General features: G+C 45.5%; 2 protein-coding genes across 2 annotated transcripts in view; one reads left to right on the forward strand and one right to left on the reverse strand.

The window, feature by feature from the left end:
• Positions 1–8,577, reverse strand: part of LOC311235988 (RNA-binding protein with serine-rich domain 1-like) — a 29,428-nt gene extending 20,851 nt beyond the window's left edge. Inside the window, exon 1 of the mRNA XM_084323544.1 lies at positions 8,535–8,577. Coding sequence (XP_084179670.1) covers positions 8,535–8,536 — 2 coding nt within the window. The 5' untranslated portion in view covers positions 8,537–8,577. The remainder of the gene's footprint in view (positions 1–8,534) is intronic.
• A 532-nt stretch (positions 8,578–9,109) lies between these two features.
• On the forward strand, positions 9,110–10,720 carry LOC311235514 (solute carrier family 2, facilitated glucose transporter member 11-like; the record flags this gene model as incomplete). Its single annotated transcript, XM_084322982.1, has 1 exon — positions 9,110–10,720. The coding sequence occupies one exon, from the start codon at positions 9,110–9,112 to the stop codon at positions 10,718–10,720; it is 1,611 nt and encodes a 536-aa protein (XP_084179108.1).
• Positions 10,721–11,834: the final 1,114 nt, after the last annotated feature.

Consider the following 11,834-nt stretch of genomic DNA (forward strand, 5'->3'; position numbering starts at 1 on the left):
TATTCTCCAGTTGTTGCTGTGTGTGGTGTTATCTGCCCAAAATTCAAGCAAGCATGACAGTAACGACGTTGTGTGTGTCCCGCACGGCGCGATTCCGAGACCACCTAATCCAACTGATCCCGTTCAGCGGGGGGTGAAACGAATCAGCGCCATTTCGCATCGCAAAAGGGGTGAGTGAGAACACTCCCCCCCCGTTCTCGGGAGCAGTGATTCGATCTCCAAACGTGCGTGAGAAAGGGCCCTTAGAGCATCTACCGGAGACTGCAATCCAAAACTGGCCCCTGTAAATGTCCAAACCCAACCCCCTCCAATGTAAATTTAAAGTGAGTGTGTGTGTGCTGTGGGTGTGTTGATGCAGGCCTGTACACTGCGATGATATGATCGCGAATTGCCCCTTTAATTGGCCGTTGCGATTGGTAAATATTATCTGGGGGCGGGCTTGCGAGTAGTGCTTTCAAGCCTTGCATTCGCATTTCACTCCTAAATTATCCAAGGCGTGTGATGACGCCACTCACGCGAGCTGTCAGTGCGAAAATGTCGTGGTGCTATGAAAGAATCTGTCGGCAATGAATGAACTTACTGCGATCACCGATAGCCTGAGTGAAAAAAAAGATTTGCGCGGAGTGAATCTGGGTCACGCTATATACTTGGAACTTGTAGTCTATCGTGCGATTAAAGACCATGTCCCTATCTGCGTAGTCTATACATCCAACACCAAATCCCATAATTCCTAGCGAAACGAACCTGAATGTGGCCGCTTCCTTTAAATAATAATATGGCTCTTGCTCCGCAAGAACAACGGAGTGGATAATGGATATCAGTCAATTTTATGACAACCACGTCCGATGTGGAGAGATGATAAGATGATGATGATTGATGTGATGATGTGATGATTGATTGACGGGGACACGGAAACTTCTAACGTTCAGGATCAGCCATGCATTACGTGAGTACCCCACTATTAGGACGTGAAATACTGTCTACTTAAATTGACACCGCGGATCAATAAAGTATCAATATCAACCTATCTATCTAATAATGAGACGATATGCAAATAATATAATACTAATAATTGTCGGTTCCCCGTATATGAAATGAAATGACTGCTGGTAAAATCACTGTTTATTTCTCGTTTTGCATAGTATTACATTCCACTTCTATAAACAATCAAAGTCCTACCGTAAGAGCCTCATACGGGTCAATTAAACCTTTTTTATTAGTCTTTCCTTCGAGCTAAGTTGGACTGAACATTTCACTGTCAAAAGCGCAAATGTAAATAAGGTTGTGTTGCAACAGTTTTCAAAATAAAGGTCATATATACAAATACCTCTCAATTCTTATACAAAAAAAGTCCCGGATATACATAAACATTAATTGGCATAGATCTCTATAAACGGCCCAACACATTGATCACTTTAGGCACACACTGAAACCAGTAACATCACAAATATGAAGCAGGTAATTACCCATACAAATAATAAACCTTTCATGAGGTTATTTACAATAATAATAATTCATTTGATTTCTAAAGCACTTTTCATTGTGAAACAAATGTATGCAGTTTCTTCTCCTCCTGATTAATGGTGCGTGTGTGTTGTGATGATATCATTCAAGGAGCACTACACAAGCGCGCGCACACACACACACAGACGCCACCGTACACCACTGCCCAGTATATTGCTAGCCAATGTACAATCAATTGACAATAAACTGGATGACATCCGAGCAAGGATTCAATATCAAAGAGACGTTAGGGACTGCAACGTCCTCTGCTTCACCGAGACGTGGTTGACGCCGGACGTCCCAGACCACGCAATTCAACCGGCTGATCACTTCTTTATCCATCGCAAGGATCGGCCATCATCAGAGTCCGGTAAACAACGTGGAGGAGGTATTGCCTTCATGTTTAACAAAAATTGGAGCGACCCAACTAACGTGAAGGAATTATCCAACCACTGCTCCCCAGAACTGGAATATATAACCATCAAGTGTCGTCCTTTCTTCCTCCCGAGGGAGTTAACGGCGATCGTCCTGGTCGGAGTGTATATTCCACCGCAAGCCAGCAACAAGGTTGCGCTCTCCAGACTACACGACGAGGTAAATAGAATCCAAGTGGCGAATGTTAACGCCGCCATTTTAGTTCTGGGAGATTTCAATAGCGCCAATCTGAGAAAGGTATTGCCTGACTTCTATCAGCATGTGACTTGCAACACCAGAGGCGGTAACATCCTAGATCACTGTTACACGCAATTTAAAGGTGGCTACAAGGCTCATTCTGATAGTGGCTTTGGTAAGTCAGATCACGCATCCATTTTTCTTTCACCAAAGTACAGACAGAGAATTAAAAGTACTCCCGTAGTCTCGCGAGAGGTGCAGAAATGGGATGTGACGTCAGAGACGATCCGGTCAGTGTTTCACCACACAGACTGGATTGTGTTCCGCGACACAGATAACATTAATGCCTACACGGAGACAGTGCTGGACTATGTTTGTACTAGGGTGAAAGAAACAATCCCCACTACCAAAATGAAAGTTTACCCAAATCAAAAACCCTGGGTAGACAAATCCGTCCGTGAAGCTCTGAGAGAGCGCACCAAAGCATACAACAACGGCCTAGAGGCAGGCAACATGAATGACCACAAGGTGGCGCGATACAACGTAAGGAGGACAGTGTCAGAGGCCAAACGACGCTACAGGGATAAAATTGAACTCAAACTGAACAGTGACATCTCCTTAGCAAATGACCTCAATACCTTCTATGCGAGGTTTGATGCTGGTAATAACAACACCAGCTCACAAGCCTCGGCAATGGGGGGGGGGGGGGGTCGGCTGCTGATGGAGGCGCAGTGTTCAGGGTAACAGAGCATGAGGTGAGGCGGACCTTTAAAAAAGTGAATATCAGGAAGGCAGCAGGTCCAGACGGCATCCCCGGCCGCGTCCTAAAAGTCTGTGCCGACCAACTGGCCCCAGTATTCACTGACATATTTAACCTGTCCTTAGAACAGGCTGTCATCCCCACCTGCCTGAAGAAGTCCACTATTATCCCTGTACCCAAAAAATCCAAGCCTGCTTGCCTCAACGACTACCGCCCTGTAGCTCTCACCTCCATAGCCATGAAGTGCTTCGAGAAGCTAGTAAAGGGCTACATCTGCTCCTCCCTCCCCATCAACATGGACCCCCTGCAATTTGCATACCGCCCCAACAGGTCCACGGAGGACGCCATATCCCATGTGCTGCACACAGCAGCATCACACCTGGACAAGAGGCAGGGGAACTATGTGAGAATGCTATTCATCGACTACAGCTCGGCATTCAATACCATAGTCCCCTCCATACTCATAGCCAAGCTCAGGGACCTGGGCTTGGGCTATGACCTCTGCCAGTGGGTCTTGGACTTCCTGACTGGCAGACCCCAGGTGGTGAGAGCAGGCAACTGCACCTCCTCATCCATCACCCTCAACATAGGGGCCCCCCAGGGCTGTGTTCTGAGTCCCCTCCTCTACTCCCTGTACACACACGACTGTGTGGCTCAGCGGAGTAGCAATACAATCGTCAAATTTGCTGACGACACAGTGGTGGTGGGCCTGATCTCTGCCAACGACGAGAGGGCCTACCTGGAAGAGGTCAAGGTCCTGGCGGGATGGTGCCAGGAAAACAGCCTCTCCCTGAACGTCAGCAAAACAAAGGAGATGATTGTGGACTTCAGGAGGTCGGGGGTCAAGGACTACAGCCCCCTCAGCATCGACGGGGCACCGGTTGAGAGAGTCAACAGCTTTAAGTACCTCGGAGCCTACATATCCGAGGACTTGACATGGACCACACACATTAACAGTGTTGTGAAGAAGGCACGACAACGCCTCTACTTCCTCAGGCGCCTAAGGAAGTTCCAAGTCAGCCAGAAGATCCTTAAGAACTTCTACTCATGTACAATAGAGAGCATCTTGACCGGCAACATCACCTCCTGGTTTGGGAATAGCACTGCACAAGACCAAAGCAGACTACAAAGAGTGACACGTTCAGCCGAACGCACAATTGGAGGGGGGCTCCCCACCCTCCAGAACATTTACTACAATCGTTGCAAGGGCAAGGCTAAGAGAATCATTAAAGACTCCAGTCACCCGAACAACTGCCTCTTTGAACTGCTGCGGTCAGGCAAGCGATACAGGAGTCTCAAGGCGAGCACAGAAAGACTCAGAAGAAGCTTCTATCCCCAGGCCATCAGGCTGCTAAACGAACAATGAATGAACACTACACAACAACAACCACCAAACGCACATAGCACACACATCCACACGCACACACTCACTTTAAACAAACACACTGTAGCACCCACTCCACACACTTATAGCACACACCCACTTTAAACAAACACACTGTAGCACCCACTCCCCACACTTTATATTTATGGATGAAGGATTGCACTACAACTCGTACACCTTACTGTAAATTGTACCTAAAATTGTACCTCATCCCATTTCTGCTTTGCACTAGATAGTACTGTACATTAGTACACTGCATAGTATTGTGTATTGTATATTATATGGTAACTCAGAACATTGTACATATGTCTATACCGAACACTGTGACCTCATTTTCTTCTTCTAAATTCATGCTATATTATGTTATTATGTTATTTGATACTATCTTGTCTAGCACAGTCTCTGGAGCGTAACAGTAAGAAGCATTTTGTATGAAAGTATTCTGTACTTCTGTATGACAACTAGGGATGGGTATCGTTAGGATTTTATCGATACTACTACTCTTATCGATACTCTTATCGGTTCTTTTTGGTTATTTTTTTGCAAGAAAAAAAGACAATTAATTAAGAACAGAATCAACATTGCTTTATTATTTATAAATACAACTTTATAAATAAGTATTATAAATCAATATAATTTCTTCAGCAACAGCAGCAGCAATGTTCTTTTATATAACTTTATAAATAAATATAATAAATTAATATAATTTCTTCAGCAACAGCAGCAACAATGTTTTAAATGTGTCTGACTCTGAATTATAGACTTTTTATAATAAACAACAAATGCAAAAGGCTAACAGAACTGTGACACTCGTTCACCCTATCCTCTGTCATCCTTCCTCTAGCTGCTAGGGAGAAAGGACTTTGGGTGGTGGAGGGAGGTAGAGGGAGGATGTGTGGTGGCCCTGGGCTCACTGGGCTGGGACATAGTGGCTGACGCCTCAGCTTGACGATCTATAAAAAGTTTAGATTGTAGTATTTGTAGCTAAACAATTGTTTTGTTTATTAGCCTATTTGTAATAATTCGTTATTAGCCTAGGCAACTCCGTATCTTGGGTTACGGCTGCAGTATGCAGATGGAACACTGCGCGCAAGGCAGTCGAATACGCGCATTTCTGCACACTAATATCATGTTTTGCCAACAGATGTTTTGATAAATTGATTTGCTCGTATTGCCACCCTTACTGGCAAATGTTTTGTTGCACTTGTGGCAACGTGCATTGTCGGCATTGACCCTTGTAAAGTATATCCATACTTTAGAACGCTTCGCTCTATCCGCCATGATCACGACTCAGTGCATGCAGAGCTGCTGTCTGTGTGCAGAGCGCTATAGCACGGGGCGTCGGGGAGCACTTTCATTAAGGAGTACCCGTATGTAGTACCCGTATGTCTATGTGTAGCACTAGCGAGCGACTCGCGAGGAGTGTGTGTAATAATTGACTCGCTGGCTGCGGCTCGCTTCTCGTGCAGAGACAGAGAGAGGATCGTTCGCAACTTTTAAATAATAATAATAATAATAATAATAATAATAATTTCTCTAGAGTATCGATAGCAGTACCGAGGACGTCAGAGCTTATAAATACTCCGGTATTTTCTAATATAGTACCGGTTGGGTTCCCGTTTAAAACCGGGGTCCGGGGGGCATCCCTAATGACAACTATTAAAGAACTTGAACTTGAACAGTTTGTTGTTTTTGTTCTATTAGTGATTTACACACTCTCAGTTGGTTCATTATAAAAGATACAAACCTGAAAACAAACGCACTTAAATGTTAAATAAAAGGACCACAGTAATGAGGCAGGAGGAACATATTTTTTTTAATAATGGTAAAATTGTTATTAAAAAATTTGCCCCTAAAAAATATTTTTTGCCCCTAAATTTCTCATTTAGGGGCAAGTATGCCCCTAGTGAAAAAGCTTAGCGTACAGCCCTGTGATGGTTTGTTATTGTTCATTGTTCATCCTGATGGCCTGGGGATAGAAGCTGCTTCTGAGTCTCTCTGTGCTTGCCATGACACTCCGGTATTGCTTGCCTGACCGCAGCAGTTCAAAGAGGCAGTTGTTTGGGTGGCTGGAGTCTTTGATTATTCTCTTATCCTTGCCCATGCACCGCTTGTTGTAAATGTCCTGGAGAGTGGGAAGCCCACCTCCAATTGTGCGTTCGGCTGAACGGGCCACTCTCTGTAGTCTGCTACGGTCTTGTGCAGTGCTATTACCAAACCAGGAGGTGATATTGCCAGTCAGGATGCCGTCTATTGTGCATGAGTAGAAGTTCTTGAGGATCTATGTTATGATGTCATGATGATGACATCATAACGATGACAATGATGCTATTATGTTATGATTAATTGAAAATGGGGGACCCTGATGTAAACAAGACGAAAGTCTTTCTCTGCTCTGCATCCCCTTAACAATTGTGTGTATTGAGCTGTACTGTATTGTACCCATTCTGCAATCTGTTAATAAAATGTTCAATCAATCAATTCAATCAAACCATATGCAATTTATCAAAACATAACAGCTGAAGAGAACCCACAATGTTGTGTGACAAACGTGTGTTCTTTTAAAATACCTATTAAAAGTCACTAACGATCAACAAACTATCATTACACATGGGCAAAACAGAGTCCATACTCTTCGGTTCAAATAACAAACTCAGCAAGACCGACGGCTTCTCGGTTACAGTGGGTGACAATATTGTCACAAGGAAAGATGAAATTACATACCTAGGTTCCATCCTAGAGGCTAATCTTTCCTGTGACAAAATGGCATCCAATGTAATAAAAAAAGTCAACCAACAAACTCGATTCTTGTACCGGATCTCCTCTCTGGTAAACAAGAATACCCTGAGGACTCTGGCAGGAGCACTCATTCAAGGGTACTACGACTATGCGTGCACCTCATGGTACCAAAGCACCTCAAAGACACTAAAAAACAAATTACAAACATCTCAAAACAAGCTAGTCAGACTACTGCTTGACCTGACTCCTAGAACCCACCTCACCCCGGCCCACTTTGACAACCTAGGATGGCTTAGAGTAGACGACAGAGTACAGCAACTTGCAATGGGCCTGGTCTACAAGATACACTACGCGACCAAGGTACCCATGTACATGTCAAAATACTTCCCAAAGGTCAGTGAATACCACGATCACAACACCAGAGGGAGCTCCACAAATAATACCACGATCACAACACCAGAGGGAGCTCCACAAATCATGTTAAACCCAGATTCGGCTCAAACAAGGGACTAAACACGTTTCGCAATTATGCCACATCAATGTGGAACGCCCTACCCAAAGCTGTAAAGGAATATGAATCACTACCCACTTTCAAAAACACTCTCAAAGAACACCTACGGGAGACTGCAATTCGAAACTGGCCCCTACAAATGTCTTAACCCAGTTGTACAGTAAATTACCAAGTATGGCTTTGTCAGTATTCCAATGTACAGTGCCCCTACCCCAACCCCCCCCCATCCAATGTACAGCCCCCACCCACCCAACCTCCTCCAATGTACAGTTTCTACGTCAAATGTATATACACCCTTTTTCTGGACACTTTTTGTATCACAAACAGTACTGTATTTGCAAATCTGATATGTCAAATGTATAGATGTAGCAGTACTGTCTATCTGTATGTCATGTATGTCATATATGTTATGATGAATTGAAAATGGGGGACCCTGATGTAAACAAGACGAAAGTCTTTCTCTGGTCTGCATCCCCTTAACAATTGTATGTATTGAGCTGTACTGTACCCATTCTGCAATCTGTTAATAAACTTTTCAATCAATCAATCAATCAAACAGTACGTTTATCGGGTGGTTCGTTCGAGTGTGAACTTAGAAATACCATCTAGCGTCTAGGCAGGGAACTGTAAGCTAGTGGGGGAGGCTGGGGGAAGTGTGGCAATGCATCGACAATAAAGGGTTATAATAAGTCACTAGCGTTATTTATGTAATTACACAGACTCAAACGTATTTGTATAATCGTGGAGAAGCTACGACCAGCTAGTTACCCGTCTACCTAGTAGCTACGGTAACCTATTTTAATCAGATGTAACGTTATGTTGCTAACGTTAGCTAGCTACCATTAGCGCGTCGTGCTTTTTCAATGAAAGCATAAGCGTCGTAACTATTCCCATGCGACTTTTCAAAATAATTGGCACTGTCAATGCACACATGAATATGTAGACAACGTAACCTAATCGTAAATAAAATAAGGATGCATGTAAGTTGCTTTAAAAACAAAATAACGTTAACGTTAAATGCTTACATTATCTCTTCTCTTGTCGGGTCTGCAGTGCGCAAGTAGTCGCTGAAATATGACGTCACTGTGTTGAATAACATGCTCCGTTCGAATATAACTCGGAGGTGGGAAATGCTGATTTCCTACTGACTAGGGACAATCAAATAAAACGGCACGTCAACTCGGAGTTCCTAGTCGCAAACTCGAGTAGTATTTCTCAACCCACACTTAAAGCCTCAGTGTAATTTGAGCGAATTTCAGAATCCATCTTTTTCCAACTTTGTAGCTCGACGCAAGGTAGTCGGAGATGATGTTACATTTCCCACTTCCGACTTCCCACCTCAGACCATAAAGACCCTCACCGTGCACTGAATAGCATCTACCTAACGGTGAGATGCCCCAGGGTAAACATACCTATTTTATTGCAATATCTATCTATAAATATTGTTTTTTTTATGTAAAAGAAAAAGGGCAGGTTGCAGTGCTTGTAAATAGTGCCATTTCTCAGGACTAACCGTATTCTGATGGAGTAACCTTAGGCTAAAGCCAATATATAGCCAATCCTGTCCACAACTGATACCCCCAGCTTTATTTATCTGCTAATGAAAGGTGATAACGTCACTGAGATTGAAGACACAGCAGATGACGACACAGGTAATTCAAAAACTCTCGCTTTAACCGTGTGCTCGGCTGCAATTGGTGGCACCTTCCAGTATGGCTACAACATTTCAATCATCAACTCTCCCACCAGCCACATCCAGTCGTTCATCAATGACACGTACATGGAGCGCTGGGGCACAGGACTGGACCCCCCCCGGGTGACTCTAATTTGGACTGTAATCGTATCTGCTTTCTCGCTTGGCGGCTTGGCCGGGGCGCTGCTGGCAGGCCCCATGGCGGTCCGCTACGGGAGGAAGAACTCGCTGCTTCTCAACAACTCCTTCCTGTTGCTCGGCACCGCGCTCATGCTGACCAGCAGGCCGGCGGGGTCGTTCGAGTTGATCGTCGTCGCCCGTCTTCTCGTAGGGATCAACTCCGGGGTCAGCATGAATGTCCAGCCGATGTACTTCGGAGAAAGCGCCCCCAAGCACCTCCGAGGTGCCGTGGCGCTTTCCTCTGCCGTCTTCACAGCGTTCGGGATCTTTTTAGGCCAGGTGGTGGGCATCACTGAACTGCTGGGCTCGGAGCCTCTCTGGCCCTACCTGCTGGCCAGCAATGCTCTCCCGGGGATCATCCAGCTCCTCACCTTGCCCTGGTTCCCTGAAAGCCCGAGATACCTCCTCATTGACCGTGGAGACAGGGAGGCCTGCGCCCAGGCTCTGGGGAGGCTCCGTGGTGGGTCGGCTCCCGTCTGGGAGATGGAGGAGATGCTTCAGGAGCGGTGGGCCGCTGTCGAAGCGTCTAAATCCGGATCCACGGCCATCGCCAAGACGCCCTGGGACCTGTTCAGGGACCCTGACCTACGCTCCCAGCTCAGAACCGTCATAGCCGCCAGCAGTGCCATGATGCTCTGTGGCAACGACGCCATCTATTTCTACGCCTCCTACATCTTCCTCGCGGCGGGGATCCCCCCGGAGAAGGTCCAGTACGTCTGCATTGGCACGGGGGCGTGTGAGTTTGGTGCCTCTGTGGCGTGCAACCTCCTGATCGAGCGTGTGGGCCGCAGGCGGCTGCTGACAGGGGGGTACGCCCTCATGGCGTGCTGGGCGGCGGTCTTCACGGCGGCTCTCATTCTCCAGGGGCTGGGTGTGGCGGGGATGGCGTACCTCAGCATGGCGTGCGTGTTCGCCTACATCCTCAGCTTCGGCATGGGCCCCGCTGGGGTGACAGGGATCTTACCGGCGGAGATATTCGACCAGGCGGCCCGACCCGCGGCGTACATGGTCGCAGGGTCGTTCATGTGGCTCAACCTCTTCCTGGTGGGCATGGTGTTCCCGTTCTTGGTCAAGGGCCTGGGGGACTTCTGCTTTGTGCCGTTCGGCTGTGTGTGCGTGGCCTCTGCGCTGTTTCTGGGCCTCACGTTACCCGAGACCAAGGGCAGGACTCTGGCTGAGATCACGGCGGAGTTCGGTAAGATGAACGGGAGGAAGGAAGACGAGAGGCAGGGAGACAATGCCTCTCCGGAGCACTATCAGCTGGGCAAGGCTAGCTCCTTCACTGCCCTGGAGGCACATCTTGACCCAGAGCCCGGGAACGGGAAAGTAGTCCAGTGACGGTTGAGAGATGTGTTTTCAGTGTAGTGATTTGGGGTCAGCATGCTGTAACCTACCTTCAAGGGTGGATGGATTACTCCAAAAATGTAATCTGAACTTTTTTTTTTTTTTTTTTTTTTTTTTTTTTTTAACAGATTATTAGCCTACCTCATAAAAGGCAACCAGTTTACTGATTGCAAAAGGTTGACCAGTAACTAATTAGCTTATTTATTTTTAGATTACGCTACTTGGCTTGTTGTGTTTTTGAATTTGCATGCTGATTGGGTTTAAGTTATTAACTGTTCACAGCAACCGAAAAATGTGTCTTACCTGTTGGTCAGAAATGTGTTATTGCCCTTCAGTGAGAAACATGCAGGGTGGCCGCAGCTAAAGGGCTCTGCCACCATTCTCTTTTAAGGTAAATATCTTTAACATGATCACAACAAATCTAAAATAGGACAATAGGCCGTTTTGTTATTTTGTCTTAATGCTCATCATCAAACTACTAAAAAAATAACATTCTATCAGTATTGATCAGACTTGGGCCAAATAGTATTAGCATTTTGCAAATACCCGTTATGGTTTGTCAGAGCCTTCCGAGATGCCAGATGTGTGCAATTGCCAGGAAGTATAATCACTGGAAATGTGTTAAAGTTCGATTTACAATAGGACTCTTCTCTGTAAGTGAAAACCGACACATCTGGATTCTCCTGCTGTGGTCAACACCAACACCACCCATTTGGCAATCAATGCAGGTTAAAGGACTACTAATTAGACTATTTGCAACCTTTTGTCTTGGGTGTGATATATAGGCCATGTTGTTGTCTTTCAGTTATTCTCCTTTTTCAAACGGAGAGGTCTTTTAGCGAGGCTGAGCCAAAACCTTCCCATCAGTTTGTTCTTATTTCGCCAATAAGCTATGGATGCATTAAAGACATGACATATTTTCACTGTAATCATTTATAACCGTAGATTACTCTACCATATTTTAGTGGTAACCTATTCGGGGTTTGATTAAAGCTAATCTGATTATATAATTCACGGATTAGATCAACAGTTTACCCACAACCCAATGATGCCTACCTCTTAGTTTTACCGGGCACTGTGTTGTCTGTTGAAAGCTGGATTTAAGGAA

Source organism: Notolepis coatsorum (assembly GCF_963971535.1).
Source record: "Notolepis coatsorum genome assembly, chromosome: 10".
Lineage (NCBI taxonomy): Eukaryota > Metazoa > Chordata > Actinopteri > Aulopiformes > Paralepididae > Notolepis > Notolepis coatsorum.